We start from the raw sequence: 19,819 nt of genomic DNA on the forward strand, positions 1-19,819 counted from the left end.
ACTTGATCATCTCTCTATTTGGTGTTTTTTCTATTCGTTTTGTCCTCTTTTTTAGTTTCTATTCGCTGCTGTGATTTTCTGAACTGCTAATCCCAATTACTGGGCTTTCACTGATCAGCGATTTCTATTGAAAATAGCGTATATTAGAATCTAAATTTTTTCTACACATGGTTTTTATAGAAAATATTCAAGAGTTAAAGTCTCAAATCCATTCCAAATATTCTTAAGCTGGTTGGGTATTGCTCGTTTAGTCTGCTAATTTTCAATTTTCTTTGGTTCGATGATTTTCACTTTCGTCTGCTATTTTTCTAGCATTCTGGAATTATTATCAGTTCTGGCTGTGCGATTTTCTACTGTACACTGCCTCGGGTGTTATTAGCTGGATTAGTTTTTAACTGTGCTTTTTTTAAATAAAAACAAAACACAGGCAAGTCCTTCTTTCCGGACAACGTTTTAAGGGCTAGCGCCAATTTTTATATATTTTTTTTCCAAAACGTGATTGAGTTTTATTATTTTCGGGGAACATCAGCTATTTAAGGAATTTTACTCTTCAGAACTTTTGATTCCATAAAAAAAAAAAAAAACTTGTGCCCCTTACTTTCAATGCTCCAAAAATCAATCGGCCATATTTAAGATTTTCCCTAGTACTTCCAGTAATTGTTTATAATTTTGAATATTGATATAATTTATATCTGTTATACATTTTGGATTTAATTATCAAAACTAGTAAGTTCAATGCAACAATATAAATTATTACATATTTTTCCCCTTGACATGCGAAAGTCTTTCAATGTGTATTTGACTTTTCTAGTCAACTAATAACAAAGAAGGATTGAATTGTAATATAAGTTATCCAACCTATACTTGCAATTAGAGCCATTAAACACCCATACTTAGACCATCAAGGAGATAATGGTACCATTTCGACGCCATTTCCTACCGACTTATACATAATGTTAGAATTTATTAAACTTAAATCTTGTAAGTCTTTTTATTATTTGTTTTCCTAATGTCATTTGTAATTTACTCACGAGCTAAATCCATTTTATCAAAAGTTGTAAAATAACTTTTAAGTATGGATTTAGCGTTATAATTATTACTTTGAGAAAAATAAAAAATAGCTAGGTGTCTCCTTTGGAATCTTTAATATGAGTTGTTGGACACTTCTAATGTGTTGTAAGCGCATGTGTGACAAATGTCATAGGCTATCATGAGTCACCATAAGTATATTTTTTGATAGCTATAAGTGACTATTTTGGGCTATATGTAGTATTTTGAAACCTTGTTTTGACTCGTGTTAATGTTATATAATGGCATTTTCGGCCTCTATAAGTCTATCTATCAAGGGCTTGAAATGCTGACATTATACTAGTACTATTATGTGGACAGGTAATGTTAGATTGAAGGTTGAAGAGGAGAAACAAGGGTTCTATGTAATTTATGCTTCATGAAGATAAAGCTAGTATACACCTCTCTTCTTGATGAAGTTTTTTTTGGTAAGGGTTTCTCCACATAAATTATGTGTTGTGAGATGTTCTTCTCGTCTTGTTGATATATGTTTCCTTATTGCTAGTATTTTATAGTGAAGATTCACGTCTGTGTTATTTTATGCTCATCTAAGATAGGCTTAGTAAGCATGTTAAAGTTGTGGTTTTTGGCATATCAAAGAAGATGAATATCTTCATGGTTTTTTGTATTAAGACGACCTAATTTTTAGATTGTCTTACAATCACAAATTTTCAAGTGTAGAAGATTTGAATCTCATCAATGGTTTTATTGGATTAGAGATCTAATGCATTTCCAACACTTTTCCAACAAACAATCTATAAAAGAATAGTATTCCCTAAAGACAAATTAAATTGCATAGAGTGGTGCATAAGTAGTTCATTTTATTTTCTAGATTGGATTCCTTTCTCACTAATTTCAAACAATTAAGGCCCTATCAACCTTTCACACTTGGAGAAATAGGAGGAGAAGATTTGTTGCAGTGACATAACATTTGTGTACTGGTGAAGCCAATAGACTCTTTCTATTTTGCTTTCATAATATTGGTAGTTTGAGGGATCTAAGAAAACAATAATTTTTATCATTTTATATGTAGTTTAAGGATTACTGTTAGAAGAATGAAGATAGAGCTTTATAAATTCCTTTCCATCATCCATTGCATAGTAAGAAAACTAAAAGTTCCCTTTCAAGTTTTAAGGAGGAATTCTAAAAATTTCTTTAAAAATATTATAACAAGAGAGAGGATAATTTTACATGTGAGGAGATAAAAATTGTACCATGTATCTTTTCGATTTAGAGAAATTATCCACTTTCGAAAAAAGAACAAAATTGCAATGATGAGCAACACATGAAGAGTTATGAAGATTGTGAGTCAACAATTTGTGTGTAATTGTGAAATGATGTAATATTGTATTGTAATGTGTAAATGTAGTATCTTAAGTTGGTCTTATATTATTATTGTAAATTGAGAAAGCCTCAAGGCCAACTTGATAATTTGTTTTAGGACTTGGTATAAAGGAAGGATGATTTCCTTGGTTGTAATCATCCAATCTGGATATTTGTGTAATGAGAGTATGTGAACTTGTATGTGAGATCCAATGAACTTGATAACAAATATCTTTTGATTAGAGAAGTGTTTGGTGTAGTTGAGGCACGATGAGTGGACACAAAAAGTTGTAACTGACAAAAAAGTTGTTGGACGGTGTTGAGGTACCATTGTAATATTCAGTGAGGATAATGTTGAAGCTGTTTGGACAGTGGGTCCATCTATCTTCCTAAACAACTCCTATCAGGGATTCAACTTTTCCTAATAGGGACTGATATGTATTAAATGCATTTCATTGACTCCTAATAGGGTCCATCCTCTTACAAGGAACTTATTTTTTAGTACATCATTTTGTGGGTACCATCCTCACCGTGGTTTTCCCTCCGATCAAGTGTTTCCCTAGTTAACAGACCTAGTGTTATTGTGTATGGTGATCTTTCTATGGTTATTGCATCTACTGTTTACATCTTTTGGAATTAATAAGGATATTGAGAGTTGTTTTAATTGCAAAATTGATTTACCCCCACCCCGCTCAGTTATCTTGGTGGACTTGACTTTCTAACATATCTTTGACAATAACACATGTACCCAAAAATTCTAGGTTACTAATATAGTTGTTGGTATGGAATCCAAGGTTTCAAGATAAGGGTTATAGTTATGGTTAGGGCCATACATGATCACATACACTATTGTAGTAAATTCATATTTTTTTGAAGTATTGCTAGAGAATTTTAGGATTTGCCAATGCATGTCCAACAATTCTTGAAACATTGATTCTCTTGTCCTCTATTTTTTTTTTCATGCATATTTGTTTAGTATGCTCTCTTGTTTGGTCTTGTGCAAATACAATCATCTCTGACTCATAATAAAGTGTGTTTCCTTCATGTTTGGTGTCTATGTGCTTGTATTGGTCTCCATCATAGAATTCTCTAGACTCTTGTCATACTTCACTAAAACATATGTCCTTGAATGATAGTCAATATTATCTAATACAAGACTTTCATGGCTCAACCTCATTTCCCATCATCTATAACTAATTTGAGAAATCTTTATTGGTTTTTGATGTTTAAGAGGTTTCTTTTTTTTGTATTGTTCATTTGGACAATTTTTCTGTTGTTTCAAATTGTGATCGATCTAGTTGGCTCATTTTCTTATGTGGCTCGTTTTCTTAGAGATCTTATGTATAGCTTCACATATTGTTCTAAGGTTTCAAGATGAAGTGACCTTGAGAATGGTATGGTCCTTTACTGATTTTCTTCTTCTAATGGTCAAGGAGGCAAGTTGTGGCATGCAATGAAGATTCACGACATGTAATGCGTATGGTACATTGTTCTATGTTGTAACACGTATGATCAAAACTCTTGCATTTTTGTACAACACGATGCATTCATTTAAGGTTGTTTTTATGATTTGGGTCTCGATCTATCTTTTTTAATACAATCCCTTTGTCTTGGAAATGAATGATTGGATAAGCCATTATGATTGGCAATCTCGTATATATGTAGAGTCGCAGTATTAGTTTTAGATAACTAAGAGGGGAAGAGTGAATTAGTTATCTCTCAGGCCCTTGAAATACTTTTTCCAATCTTAACACATTAAACTTTGAAATCATTCACTCGGTGACTATATCCAACTTCATAAGATAAATTGAATCTATCATTACTTTTAACTTGTTAACTCACTTAGTATATATTGAGTATCAAATATATTTACCAGTTTCTACCGAATAACAAAATTAAGTTTTAGTGTATATTGACTTTCAATATTAAGTGTGAAACGTGAAATAAACATGCAACATCAAAGTCATTCACACAATTCAACACAAGTATTTAACGTGGAAACCTGACAAAGGGAAAAACCAATTGGGAACCAAAAACTCAAAATTTTACTCTTCTGAAGTGAGCTCTATTAGGAGCCAACCTTGTAAAAGGTTTACATCACATTATTACATGTGACCTTGTTAGAGGATTTACATCAAAGATCATCTAGACCTTATCATTCCTTGATATTTCTAAAGAGTGGCCTACTCTAAAGGACTTACAAACATCACTAATCGACGTTACCATATAGGATTTCATAGATTGTTAGGTCCATGAGAAATCAAGAGATTTTATCTACTCAAATGGTAAGAAAGTAATAGTGAATTGATCCATTAGGTTTAGCACTACCTTGCTTGTTCATATCTTTGTTCTGCTCATATACTTCCTTCTGATCTCATTTAGTCTAATCCACACTCTCCACAACTCAACTTAGCACTTCTTTTTGCTAGATCTTCACAATGCAACTCGATCGGATATAATTGTGTACCACTTCTTCTTCTTCTTCTTCTTCTTCTTCTTCTTTTGCCGTTAACAATAATGAAATTCGCACTCATCCCTCAAATAATAATCTTCCCGCTTCAACTCTTAATCTGATCCATCCATTTTGCCTCTTAAACATATATGTTAGATCTTCATTTCGCTTAGGTTCATTGTATATGGTCACTCAGCAAACATTGTTCTACCGCAAAGTTTGTGCTCACTCAGAAAATAGGAAATCTCTTTTGTACAATCATCTTTGAATTTCTTCAACCATTGATTTCATAACTAACTTCATCCTAATCCTTTATGCTTCTTAAACTTTCCTTATTTTCATCAAACATCAGCCTTGGATGCATCTTATTCCCTCAATTCTTCTTTTCATGCTTGGTTAACACTAGATCTTTGCTTGAGCAATACTGCACTTGGTTAACATTTACATTGCTTTGTAACAATTGTATTTCCTTCACTTCTTTCCTTTCGGTAATAATTGTAATCACTCGGTGACAACTGTAGTACCTCGATTATAACTATAATCCTTCATTCACCTAGCAAACTGTCTTGCTCATACATGATCTCAATCACTTCATGTAAAATAACCAAACCAACATTATCTTATCACAATCCAACTCATTCAAGTATCCATTGAATAACATACTCATACCAATAAACTTTCTTCAAATCCTTTTCATCAATCAAATGATACGACACTCTACCAAATTAGCGTACTATCTAACCAACTAATGCGTGACATCAATGACAACATAACAAATGATATTATTATTTCATAGACATTTACAATAGTATCAGTTGCAACTAACAATATCCAACAAGTAGTTCTTATTTTAGGAGTGCTAGATGGCAATATGAATCTAGGAGCTTTAGGGGTTATTTCTCCTTGGTTGTGTCAAGTCGTATAAGAGATGGTTGTACATCAAAGCAAAACAAGCGCTTGCAATCCAATTTCTTGACTATTTGATCCACATCAACTTGAGCTTAGTGCAAGTAGGCACGAGAAGGATTGGTTGTTGGAAGATTGGGGATGACACTTGTGAACCTAGTTGTGGGGTGCTAGAAGATCGGATCTGTCCTATAATTTTGGAAGGTTGCACAAGGGGGATTGGTTGGTTGATATGTTGATATTAGTTACCTTAGGCAAATTATTAGTGTTGGCCAACTGACTTATCGTATTGGGCTAATCAACACTTGTAGTTAGATCGCTAAACTTGAGGAGTTGAAGATTGACATCTTTGTCAACATGCCACCTAGAAGAATGAATCATACAAGATTAGAGAAAATGATGGAGGATATCATAAATGAGACAAGGGCTGAGATCTAGATTTCTCTAGCTAGAGCTAGCAAAAATTTTGGGATTGAAGATGAATTTGAGGAAGTTGTTGAAGTGAAGTTGAGGTTCCTTTTGAGGAGGAACAATTATTGAGAACTATGACACAAATAGGTAAGAGTCATAGAATTGATGTGTACTTTTCTAGTTCGTTACATCTAGAGGAATTGATAGATTGGATTAACAAACAAGAGGATTACTTTGAGCTTGATCCAAAGAGATTTAGGTTGGAAAATAGTAAGTTGAAGGGTCATGTTTCCTTATGGTGAAAATAATTACAGAAAGATAGGGAAGATAATGGTGAACCTAAGGTCAATAGAGGGAGAGCTATGCTTTCTACACTTACGGCCAAGTTCAAACGAAAGGACTATAATCTAGAATTATTTAAGAGATTGCAGAACTTGAAGTTGAAAGATTTGACAATTAAGGAGTATATCGAGGAGTTCCATAAGACGACAATCAAATCCAAACAACAAGAGTCATCCAAGGAGAAGATGGCTAGGTATGTCAATGATCTGAGACTTAACATTCAAGATAAGTATGTTAAAGATTATTGCAATTTAGGATGCTAATCAATATGCTCTGAAGGAAAAAAGATAAGTTGAAGAGAACACAAGATACCCCTAGGGTTAGGCGTAAACCAGTTGTTGACAAAGGCAAAGACAAACTTGTGATTGAAGAGATTGATTAGAAGATTCATGGAAATAGCAGAGGCAATGGTGAATTCAGAGGTAGTTGTTTAACATGTGGGAATGTTGGTCATAGAGCTTTTGAATGTTCGAATGGTACTAGCAAAGTAAAAAATATCTTAGTGTCACATGAAGAACAAACAAAGAAATATGAACTTGTTGAAAGAGAAGTTCCACCTAAGATGAGAGAATCTTTAATGTTCATGAGAGTTATGTTGAGCAAGAAGGAATCAAAGCCTATGTAGAGAACACAATTATTCTGAACTATTTATAAGTTAAGAGGCAAGTGTTGCAAAGTGATAATGGATGGTGGAATTACTAATAACCTTGAATCAGAGGAAATGGTACATAAGTTGGGATTGAGGAGACCCAAACATCCTTTTATTAGTCCCAAGGGATCAAATTACTGAGAGGTTGGGTGAACTAGTAATCAACCACTTGAACAACTTTTCAACCTTTTAAACCTTGAACAAAAAATAAACTTAATGGCAACAAACAAAAGCATCAAGCACATAAGAACATCCACAAAATAATGCAAATCGTGGCACAAAGATTTGGTCTCGTGGAAACCGAGTTGGGTGAAAATCTCAGTGAGAATTAGTACTAACAAATTGTGTACTCTTCTGAAGTACACCTTGTTATGAGCTTAACCCTATTAGGAGTTTATAAAGACACCATTAAGTGCTCCTTGGTTAAGTGATTTACCTCTAGCCTTGTTAGGAGCTTTACCTTGTTAAGAGTAGCCTTGTTAGAGGAATCAGAACACTAGTTAAAGTGCAACCCCATTAAAGGATTTAGAATAAAAAAAAACATGTTAGGATCCATCTGGTTAAGGTATTTTACTATTGTAACTACGAGGGAAAAACATGTAGAATGATCACAACTCATACTCAACTACCTTCTAACTTGATCACACCTTCACATGATCAACTCATAATTCTTTCACTTTCATCAAATATATAATGTTAATGAAACCCTAAAATGTTCCACCTTCTTAAACTTGCCCTAATAGATTTTAGTTTGAATTCCAAACATAATGGTTGCATACCATGCGCCCAAACACACATCTCGATGCACAAAATTAGTTCCCTATACTACATCTTCAAACAATTAACTTTACATCTGAATTCATGAAGAACAATTCAACATGTTTTTTTATCATACAATCCCTTCTTCTAGAATCTTCGTGACACATTTGCATCAATCACTGGGATGCCAAATTGTCACCTCCAAACATCAAGACACATCACCACATTGCGACTAGCTAAACAACATTCACCACATCACCAAACCAGTCACCGATCCTCTATTTACTAGCAATAACTCAAGAACACAAATACTTTATCTAGAAACTTTGTTTATCACTATAAGACTTGCTCACAGTTGTCTAAATGAGTTGCAGTCACAACCATAGCATATAAGGACCATTTTCCACCTTATCCTATGATCAATCCACTTAACTCTTCATAGATTTGACATATCGATGAAATCACCTATTACGCATCACTAACTGTTCTAGCAGTTGCACTATCCACCTTAGTCTAATCATAACTTACTAAATCATTACTTCAAGAGTAGTGGTCATACATTTGACGTTCAAAGACACTACACTTGAAACTCGCTACAACCCTTTATTCATCATATTTTTACTTAGCAACATACTAGGAATACTAGGTCAATACTTGACATCAATGACAACACAATAACTAATCATTGTGCAACTAAATCATTAACATGACAACACCATACATCACCGCCTACGAGTGTATCGGTTATTGCAAAACCGAGTCCTTATGGGATAAGTTGGTTTCTAGATAATGATATGGTGGAAGTGAAAGAATAATGTTGAGATACTTTCAACATTAGACCTTATCAAGATGAAGTATTGTGTGATGTAGATAACATGAGCGCTTTCCATGTTTTGTTGTTTAGACCTCGGCAATGTGATGTTGGTTCTATGTACGATTTTCAGAGGAATGTCGTTTCTATCATTAGAAAAGACAAAAGAATCACTCTACTTCCTTTGAAGGAGGGAGGAATGAAAGCTAAGAACATAAGCATGATGAGAACTTACAACTTAGGAGATCAGGCTACTTTGGATTAGAAGATGACAAATTTGCAACATGTGGCTAAAAAGGTCTCTGAGGTTGTACAATTGTTGAGGAATATTATGAATGAATGCAAACTATTGAACTTGAACACTGGGGAGAACTGGATGATGATGTCACAATGGGTTACTAGTGGAATGTTATCAAATGAGCAAAAAAATCTTGTGGATGGATTAGAGAATACTAACATATGGAATGATGACATGAGTGGAGTCAAATAACAAAATTTAAAAACAATTATTAGATGGTGATTATATAGATGACAAGAACAAAAACACTTATTGTGGTAAGATTGATCAAAACAAAAGTTGTGGAAGCAATAATAATAGTAAAATACTTGATGATGGAGTGTATTCTTCAAGATATGTGGATTTGTGGAATCAACATAGTCGTATGCTTCCTGATGGAGAATATTTGCCCCCAGTCAAGAATGAACATGGGATTTATGTTCAAAATTTTGTCAAATGTTCATAAGTTCTTATGGAACATCTTTTATTCACTTGGGGTGTCTAATGTAGGTGCATTCTTGGGTTGTTTGCAAACTTGCATCACCCAAAATATTTCCTTTTAGTTTATAGATTTACTACTTATTTGGACAATTTTCCTACCATTTTAGGTTGTGATCAATCGAGTCTGCTCATTTCTTTTGCAATCCTTATGGCATGGTCTAGGCTTATGTCTAGCTTTGCATCTCGTTCTAAGGTTTTGAAACAAATTTACCTTGAGATTGGTCTGATCCTTTACTGGCTTTCTTGTTCGAATGGCTAGTGGTGAAGGAATTATCCCAATATCTTGTGGCATTTCGGAAATTTTCAATTTCATGTAAAATTTCTCCAATTAAAACTTAAAATGCATTTTGGAGGGCATTAAAAGCCCTTAATAATGGCGAAAAGTGCATAATTTGTAGATTTAGCAAAAGCATGGTGCATATATCTTGGCAAGGTTTCCAAAGATGCATGTTAATTGAAAATCCAAATGGTTGGATTAATGTACATAGCCTCTAAAAATTGTGTTACTTAAGGAGGATTTGTGCTACAAATGAGGGTTAAAATGACAAACTTGGTAGTGCAAATTCTGGCTCTGGATTATTGTAATAAGAAGGCCCATGTGGTTGTAGAAAGTTATTTCCTTAATGTAATGTCATTCATTGAAGACAAGAGAAAGCTAATGTTTCTATTCTTGCAAGTTTTTTTTTATGAACTATTGTTTTGCACGTGTTTAGGTGAGGAAGGGGAATACTTTTCATCTAGTAGTTTCAAAGAAAAAGTTCCTAAGTGTGTAAGGAGATTGCGAAACATGAGGTAGTTTGCACAAGGACTTTGGTTATGATTCCAAGAAATAAGTGAGGAAAAATGCCTCCACAATGTAACCGTGGTGGAATAATTGTTGGTGTGACAAAAGAGAGCTATATAGCCCTCCAAAGACAAGTGCAAGCATTCCAAGAGGAGTTGTACAAAGAGCTAATATTAGGGAAAGCTATGAAAGTGAGGATGAATCTAAAGAAGGTAGTTTGAGGAAGAGAAAGAAGTGGCCAAAATTCTTGTCGAGAGTAGGTTTTCTAGGGCTATTGCCAAGAGTTGAAAATGACCAAAGATTGAAGTTTCCACATTTTCTCGAAATCTTAATCCAAAAGAGTTGATCGATTGGATCGATGATATTGAAGAGTATTTCGAGTATAAAGGAGTATAAAATTTAGAGAAGGCCAAGTTTGCAAACACGAAGCTAAAAGGTCATGCTGAAATTTTGTGGAAAGAAGTTCAATTGGACAGGAATCAAAGAAGAAAAGAGAAAATAACTTGAGAAGGGATTAGATGATGGAAAACCTGAAGAGACAATTCATACCTTTCAATTTTTAGCTTGATTTGTTAAAGAAAATGCAAGGGTTAAAGCAAATAAGCAAAACTCCCAAAGAATACATAAACCATGTTTATCATATCCTCGTCAAAACATGTCATTTTGTGGACATTTAGGAGAAAGTTGTATGTTACATAAATGGGTTGAAGTCACGTATTCAAGAAGAGATGATAATGGTAATAATATCTACCGCTGAAGATGCATATGAAATTTCTTTGAAGGTAGAAGGGAAGCTAAATAAGAGGTTTGAGAGCAAGCAAAATGGAAGAGGTTGTGGTGGAAAGTTTGGTGGACAACCTAATTGAGGCCTAAATGAAGACCAAAAGAAGAATGGTGACTCTAGTAGCCAAAATAAGAGGGGAAATAATTTCTCTTCATTATCAAAATAATGGAAATATAAAAAGAAGATGAAGAGAAGGAAAACAATGAGGACATAGAAGAAGAGGTTTTCGCTGAACATGTTTCCAATGTGAAAGAAACAAAGCGTATGAGGGTCCTCAACGTTAAGGGAGGACAAATAAGAGACTAAAGGGAAATGCATGAGTTGCACATGTAGATGTGGAGTTTTCACATTTTAAAGATGTTAAAAGAGGAGAGATTCCAATTACTAGAAGGGCCCCGCTAAATGATGAGAATGACCCAACACAAAAGAAGAATCATCTCGTAGAAGATGCAAGTGTAATGTAAAATTTACAATGTTATTATGAATTGATAACCTTGTTTCAGAGAAAAGGGTTATCAAATTGAAGTTTGAGAGAGGTTTAGTAGGTGAAATGGAGGACAATGAACTTGATAATATAAACTATGTGAGATGAATTTATTAACCAACCATTTTCACACTAACATTCAAAATACAAGAGAAAGAGGGGCTTGCAAACATTACTCTCAATATAACCAGTTAGATTAGCAAAACCCAAAATAGATAAAGGGATGCTAATGCTAAACCCAAATTATATCAAGGAAGTATGAAAATAATTTCTCTTTCATGCAATGTAAGTTTGATTAAAAATATGCAAATGTGAAGTTGAAGTAACTGATTAAATGAGAAGATTTAGATAGATCTAGGTCCTAAATATATGCAATCAACCCAATTAAAATATGGAAATAGGTCTAGGCTAAAAAGCGAAATCAATGATAAAGTAATCACCTCAAAATGTGCAAGGGAATATGCTTGTTCACTCCAAAAATCTCAAATCTTAATCTTTGACAATTAGAATCATCATAGAGGTGATGGAACACATTAACATTATAAAATTGAAGGAACATGCTTGTTGATATTGTAGGGTCTTTCAAAGTTTTGTGAGGAAATTAAGAAGTGAAGTTGACTCAACAATTACCTATCATTAGGTGGATATGGACAACCTTCTTTTGAATACTTCTAATTTGCACTAGAGCAAGCTCAATTTTGATAGGGTGGCTAAAAGAAACTTAGTCATCTTTATACAAGGTTTGTCATAAGAATCATGGAAGGGATGGTGGAAGTGATTGAAGATTGTCACCCATTACACAAAACGACTATGTTGTGGAAGGAGAAGGTCTGGTTAGGTTTCTCTATATTGCTCTAAAGATAAGTATTTTGAATGTCAAGGTGGGACAATAAATCCAATGTTCTAATTAAGACTATGAAAGATGCTTCTTCAAAGTTAACTTGTTTTTGGAGGTTTGAATCATTGGAGCTTGCATGCATATTTTAACATCAACATTTCATATCACACTTCATGATCCATCATCAAGATAAGAAAGTGTGCAATTTCTTTATAGACGTGATATGTGTGTGCGCATGCACACAAGGATTTTCTTTGCTTTTTCTATATTTTTATATATCACTTTTTAGCCTATTGGTCGCTTGCTTGTGTATTGTTTTTATTTATTTATGCTTTACTCTCTCTTTATCACCTACTTTTTTGTTCTTGGTGGGTTCTCATTTTTGTGTTTTCTTAGTTTCATTTTATTTTTTCACTTTTTGTTTTCTTTTGTAGCCTTATTTAATTTGTTATTTTCTTCTCTTGCTTTATGTCTTCTCTTCTTAGCTCTTCATAGAGATTTTGAGTGAGGCTTGGTTTGTATATTATGATTTTACATATCCTACATTATCTCTCATCTTGATGATGGATCACAAAGTGTGATTGAAAACGTTGCTGCTAAAAATACACACACGGTCAAAGCCAAAAACAAATAGTTGAATTCAAATGGTTTGTGGAAATTTGATAATGACGACCTTCAAAACCAAGGGGGGTTTGTATGAGTAGTAAGGCATGCCTTTTGGGATAATCCATGCCCTAAATACATTCATGCAACTCATGAACGAGGTATTGAATGAGTTTTTGGGTAAGTTTGTTATTATTTCCTTAGATGATGTTCTGATTTTCAAAAAACATTAGGAAGTTAAGAGAAACTTAGGAAGGTCTTTAGGAAGTTAAGAGAAACAAGTTATGGACCTGAAAAAGTACAATTTAGTGAAGGAGTAAGTGTACATTGGACTTGCCAATAGTGGCATGTTGTGATGGTTAAGTTGTTGTGTTGTTATCCTTGCCATCAAGGTTTAAATCTCATGGGGATGAGGTCCCCCGTTTGTGGCCTCACTGGTTCATAGCTCCAGGTCAAAGCGTTTACCCCTCTTTTTAAAAAAAGAGAGTGTACATTGGACTTGTTCCCTGAGTAAAAGATCTTAAAATGGATCCACAGAAAGTGAAGGCTATCCTTGAATGGTTTGCTCCAAGGAGTGCTACTAAGGTGACATCTTTTCATTATTTGGCTATAGTTTATCCAAAATTTTTATTAAAAATTTAAATAATGTCTATGGCCCCATAACTGAAAAAATGAAAGGAGATAGAAAAGAGTTTAACTAGACCATGAACACAACAAAGAGTTTTGATTTGTTGAAAATAAAACTTACAAAGAAACCTATCTTGGCACTTCTAAATTTTAATAACATATTTTAGGTAGACTATATGATGCTATTGACAATGTCATTGGAACTATTTTGAGTCGGGAAGTTAAACCCATTTATTATTTTATTGAGAAGTGTCATGATGCCAAAATAAAATATTTTTCTTTATGTTTAAGAATTTTATAATATAGTTCAAGCATTTGAGGAAGTGGAGATATTATCTTTTGCCCAAAGTGTTTGTTTTAGTTATTAACCATCAAGCTTGATAGTATTTGAATAGCAAAGGTAACTTCAATCAAAGACACTTAAATGGGTTGAGATTTTGCAAAGTTACAATTTGATTTTGAAGCACGGGAGTGAATAGTTTAATAGATTTCATATGCCTTGAATAGGATGCACAATTTGTTGATAAAGATGCAAATTGAATTTTTTCGCTTCCACGAACCTAGGAGCTTGTCTCCAAAGGATCCAAATTTTGGCAAGGCTTGGAGAGCTTGCATGGAACCTATTATTTTAGGCAGGACCAGGAGGTTGGGTTTTGTAATCCAAGTTGGGATGTTATTCAAAGGAATCTAGTTGTGCATTCCAAAGAGTTCCATGAGTGGAGTACACTTCACCAAAATTGGATTTAAATGGCCCAATAATAGTTAGGTGAAGATTTGCTCAATTCTAAGAACCTGGGTTCTACACTAACAAGGACAACTATACCAAGAACTTGTTTAACCACTAGAAAGATCCAACTCAAGAACCTTCTCTATTGTTGGCAGTTGTTTTTTTACATACTTTCTACACCTTAGTGAATTGATGAGCAATGAAAGTTGACAATGATCAATTCTTGTTTCTTGTTTTGTATAATGCATCAATTTTGTTCTTAATAGGGCTCAAAACTCTGATAAGATTATTTATGGACAAGGCATGATTAAAATCCTTCTTTGTAGATGACCTCAATTTGGTACTGTAACTAGTTTCATATTTGAAAACTTTTGAGCAAAATTGATGGATTCATGCAAAGCTAGACCTTTTAATGGTTCTAGGAAACCATTGGCTCTTGAGATGAATTGTGGATTGTCAATTTTGGCCAAAGTAGGAAAGGTATTAGTATTTGAAAGGAGCATCTTGTAGTTTCAACCTTATAGGTTCCTACATATTTTATTAGATGATATTTTACAAAACATTGTGCAAGTTATGAGTTGTTATTGATTTTGTTGGTTTTAGGAACCAATAGACTTGCCTACCAAGTTCTTAGTTCAACCTTTGCCATTGATCACTAACATGGAAAAGAAGATGAAAGGAAAATTGATAATTGAAGTGAAAAACAACCACATTGCAAAAGTTTCAATCTCAAGTAGCAAGTGTCAAGTGGTTCTATGGTTCTACCAAAGTTTAAATTGCTAGTCATAGAATCAAAATTAGCTATGTATTCTTGTTGTGGTCATTTGGACTTGATTGTACCCTTATACCTTTCGGCTAAGTGCCATGGGTTGGGTCTATGACCTTGGACATGTGGTAGGTCTAAAGCCTGATTGCTAATGACAAAAACTTTTTGGCCTTTTGTGTTTTCTCATGTCTTCTTGCACTCGTCGACATTTATTGAGGAATATGTGGACAAGCTTGTACTTAAATACACTATTAATTTGATATTTGGAATAATATTCTTAATATTTTTTGATATCAAAAGCCTAATTTTATTTGGTATATTTGATTATTGAATGTTGCCATCTTAAATTTGACTCAAAATCCTTAAGGAGTTTTGTTTCATAGCTCCTACAATAGTTTGTTAGTCAAATTGGAATTAACAAAGCAAAAGTATATATCTGGAAAAAATCAATTCTTTAATGTTTCTTTAATACAATTAGAATCATCATAGAGGCAATGAAACACATTAACATTATAAAATTGAAGGAACTAGCTCGTTGATATTGGAGGGTCTTGAAGTGTTGTGAGGAAATTAAAAAGTGAAGTTGACTCAACAATGTCCTATCATTAGGTGGATATGGGCAACCTTTTTTTGAATATTTCTAATTTGGACTAGAGCAAGCTCAATTTTGATAGGGTGGCTAAAAGAAGACCTAGTCATCTCTATACAAGGTTTGTATTAAGAATCATAGAAGGGATGGTGGAAGTGATGGAAGCTTGTCACCTATTACACGAAACAACAATGTTGTGGAAGGGGAAGGTCTAGTTAGGTTCCTTTGTATTGCCCTAAAGATAAAAAATTTGAATGTGGGGGTGGGACAATAAATCCAATGTTCTCATTAAGGCTATGAAAGACGCTTCTTCAAAGTTAACTTGTGTTTGGAGGTTTGAACCATTGGTATAAGGAATGCAATAACGTTGCATACTGGTTATCTAATCTAGAGCTTTTGAAAAACAATTCAAGCATTTGCCCTCAAAAAATCCCCAACACATCTCCACAACAATTTTTCCCTCGATTAATCTACCTCTACGAGGGGTGATTATAGTTGCGATGTGCTTTTTTTTGTGTATCTACATGCAATTGAGGTGGGGGTTTAGCATGACATGGCATGGACAAGGAATGATTATGTAGAGCACCAAAGTGGGGAATTGCTTTTTCTTTGGCACAAGTGTTAAGATGATGAGATAGACAAAGTAATTGTGAAATGGAGGAGCCTTTATTCTTTTACAATGAAGGATCCTTATATGATTAGATAGACAAAATGGTTGTGCTTCCAATTACAAAATGGAGGTGCCTTATTCTTTGATGAAGCAAGATTGGAGGATAGATGAGACTAATTGTTACCTTCACTTGGAGACCCTCCTCACGGACTAATCTTGATCGAGATGATTCATTCCCTTTTCCATTTGGTGTGTAGACTATTTTGATAATGTATTTATTCAATTCGTTAACTCTTGACCCATACATACCATGCGTATTGCAAACGAGGTATGATGGGACACTTTCATGCAAAAAGGAAAAAGATGTTCAGTACCTTTGACGATGATACAAGATCGTTAATCTAAGAGGAGATTTGCCTTCTCATCCGTTCAAATGGAAATGATCTTAGTGTACAAAAAATTCTTAAATTTTCACTGAGAATTCCCACTAAACATCCCGTATTTTGGTGTTTTTTCTACTCGTTTTCCCTCTTTCTCAATCTCTATTCGCTGCTCAGCTGTTTTGTTCGTGGATTCACTCGGCCTTCAAGGAGCGGTTTTTATTGAATATAACGCAAACTAGAATCTTAATTTTTTCTGAAACATCTATAATTTATCAAATCCATCCTATAAATTCTTTAGCCGACTGGGTATTGATCGTGTAGCCTGCAGATCTTCATTTTTCTTTGTTCTGGTGGTTTTCACTTTTGTCTACAATGGTTCGTGCGCTGTTTTCGCAGTGTTCCGGAGTTCCCAGAATGATCAATTCTGGCTTGTACGGTGCACAAAACACTTTATTCATTTTCCCTTTGATTGGCTAATGCCATGCCTTTTTCACGTTTTTGCGACAAAAGCGCATGACATTGGCTAAGGCGATGCCTTTCTCTCTTTTACGGACAAAAGCGCATGACATTTATCATGTGTGGCCTACATCAGTTGTTCAAGGAATTTTATTATTTATAACTTCTCATGCTTTGACAAACTTCCAATGGTTTCTTCTATTAAGATAACTTATAATCACATATTGAGTGGAGTCTTTTAAGTTGTAAATCTCATCAATAGTTTTATTGTATTCTTAAAGGTGATTTTTTTTTGATGAATAGTCTTTTTCAATTAATAATAAAGGTGATTTTGACTTGCATAGATGGTGCAAAATAGTTCATACTAACTAATTCCAAACAATTTACCTAGGTAATTTCAATCTTTCACACTTGATTGTGATAAAAATCGAGGTGTGTAATGGTAGAGCCAATAAAGAATGTAGTTTGAAAGATCTAGAAAAAATAATAACTTTTATCATTTTGTATATATTTAAAAAATTATTGTTTAAAGTCAAGTTTCAAAATTCATTTTTATCGTCTTTTACATAATAAGTGAACTAAAATGTTTCTTTCAAAATTTTAAAAGGAATATTAAAATTTTATTATTTTCAGAGATTTCTTGATTTGATTTTGTGTGCAAAAACTCCCATTAATGGTAGAGTATTTGGCCAGTTTCTTGCCTGCATGCACAGACCAATGATATAAACATAAAAAATCAATTTTTTTCATTACCAATTTTCATTTAGCGTTTAGAGGCACATCAATGGTTTGTCTCTTGTTTGCGGGGCACCTCTCCAAGGACTAAAAACTATTTACTATTTTGCTTCCCATGAGAATGTGACTTTGTACCCACTATGCATTTATATATCTAAACTCTGCTTGTTTTTTTATGTTTTCTTTAATTAACTCATTAAATGCATCTTCCCATTGAAATTTGCAAAAAAAAAAATAAATAAATTAAATTTTAACAATTTTTTTAGATTTTGATTTAAAAAAAAATTTGTCATTTTTTCCGAATGAACTTTTTAAAGCTTGAAGAATTGTTGCCAAGTGAAAATTTTCCAACTATGATTTTTTAACAACATCAAAATGAAGTAAAGCAAGAGATACATCACATCATATACAAACATCAAATACTAAAAAAGCACACATAATAGAATCCACAAATCTCTCAAAATAAAATAATAAAAATAATAATAAAAGAGCCACACAACAAGAGAACCTAAGAAAGCAAGTAAATAAAAACAAGTGAATAATAAAAACAACAATAAAACCTCTGCTTGTACGACAAGAGCGACAGGAAAAAGAGCGGAGGAGGAGCCCTTTCCCTCGTGACACATAAAAAGAAAAAGGGAAAAGAAGGAAATGGTATCTGCGCCAAAGTCAATGCCCAAAGGACACAGAAATCATTGATATGGGCGAAGAAGAAACAAAGCATTGATGTCTTAATGAAACCCTGTGAGTCCCCACGAGACAATTTAGCCGTTTCGAAAATCCAAATGACATCATATTCGCTCTTGTTTTCTACCCGGACGCACTACTCCAATGGTGGGATTCACGGAATCTAACGCAAACCGAGTCCACAAATGCAAAAGCCCAAATAAATAACTTTATTCCCTTACACCTCATAATCAAACGCCCATACAAGAGTTTTAGTCCCACATTGACGAGTAGTTTTTTTGTCAGAAGAAAAAGTGAAAGTGAGAGTGAAGATGAGCAGCAGCTACAACCGCCACCCAAGACTGAAGCGAAGAACGCCGAGCCCTCCTCCTTCTCCTCCTCCAAGTCGGCGTGAGAAGGGAGAAAAATGGTCCAAACATCATCATCATTATAATGATGAATCTGCCTCTGCCTCTACGCATAGAGATTCATATCCCACAGCTCTCCTTGTCAGGAATCTCTCTAAAACTACGAGGTTTCGTTCCTACTCTGCACCGAGACTCTTGTTTTCTTATGTTTCTTCTGTATTCTGGCTCGTAGATAATCTCTCTCTGTTTTTTCTATTATATATATATATATATATACTGATTGATTGAAGAGTGTTCAGATAATCTTAGGGCGGGGCCTTAGTTCGTTTGGCTAAATCTTCCTTGTTGGAAGGGGTTGGTCACAGGTTCTAGTGTCCTCTGTTCCCGTGGTACCGGTGGCGTGTCGTGCCAGCGCTACCGGTCACGTTAAAAAAAAAAATGATAATATTATCTGGGTAATTTACATCGAGTTAATTATATACAGTAGAGATTGGGAAAGGGAAAATGAAAGTAATAAAAATATTAATATTTGTAGTTTTCAAAAGATTATTTTAGTATTTAGTATTTTTAATTTATATTGTTGGGTTAAAAACTAATGTGTCATTATATAGATATATTAATAAAGTATGATGTTTAGTATTTTTAATTTATATTATTGAGTTAAAAAATAATGAGGGTAAAAAATAATCTGTTATGATATAGATATATTAATAAAGTATAATGTTTAGTATTTTCAATTTATATTAGTGGGTAAAAAAATAATGTGTCATTATATAAATGTATTAATAAAGTATAATAACATAACTTAAGGAAACTAATATCATATAAAGTAAAATAACTAAACTGAGATCTTAAAAGTTCATATTGATTGTTGTATTCTTTTGGAATTGACCTTGTGAG

The 19,819-nt window shown here is 33.7% G+C and overlaps 1 protein-coding gene across 5 annotated transcripts in view; it reads left to right on the plus strand.

Annotated features, from left to right (window-relative positions):
- Positions 1-19,819, plus strand: part of LOC149537133 (serine/arginine-rich SC35-like splicing factor SCL28) — a 200,666-nt gene that overhangs the window by 103,863 nt on the left and 76,984 nt on the right. Inside the window, exon 4 of one of the 5 annotated variants that reach the window (XR_016358003.1) lies at positions 1,390-1,496. The exons of 3 other annotated variants lie outside the window; for them this stretch is intronic. Coding sequence is in view for 1 of the 2 variants with exons in the window: in XM_089807180.1 (XP_089663306.1) it covers positions 18,884-19,086 (203 nt within the window). In the remaining variant the exon portion in view is untranslated. Of the gene's footprint in view, positions 1-1,389; positions 1,497-6,464; positions 19,087-19,819 lie in introns of those variants that run through there. One more of the 5 variants, XM_089807180.1, reaches the window with a different exon arrangement.

Source organism: Cupressus sempervirens, chromosome 10 (genome assembly GCF_028749045.1).
Source record: "Cupressus sempervirens isolate cs-2001-9-10 chromosome 10, ASM2874904v1, whole genome shotgun sequence".
NCBI classification, from domain to species: Eukaryota; Viridiplantae; Streptophyta; class Pinopsida; order Cupressales; family Cupressaceae; genus Cupressus; species Cupressus sempervirens.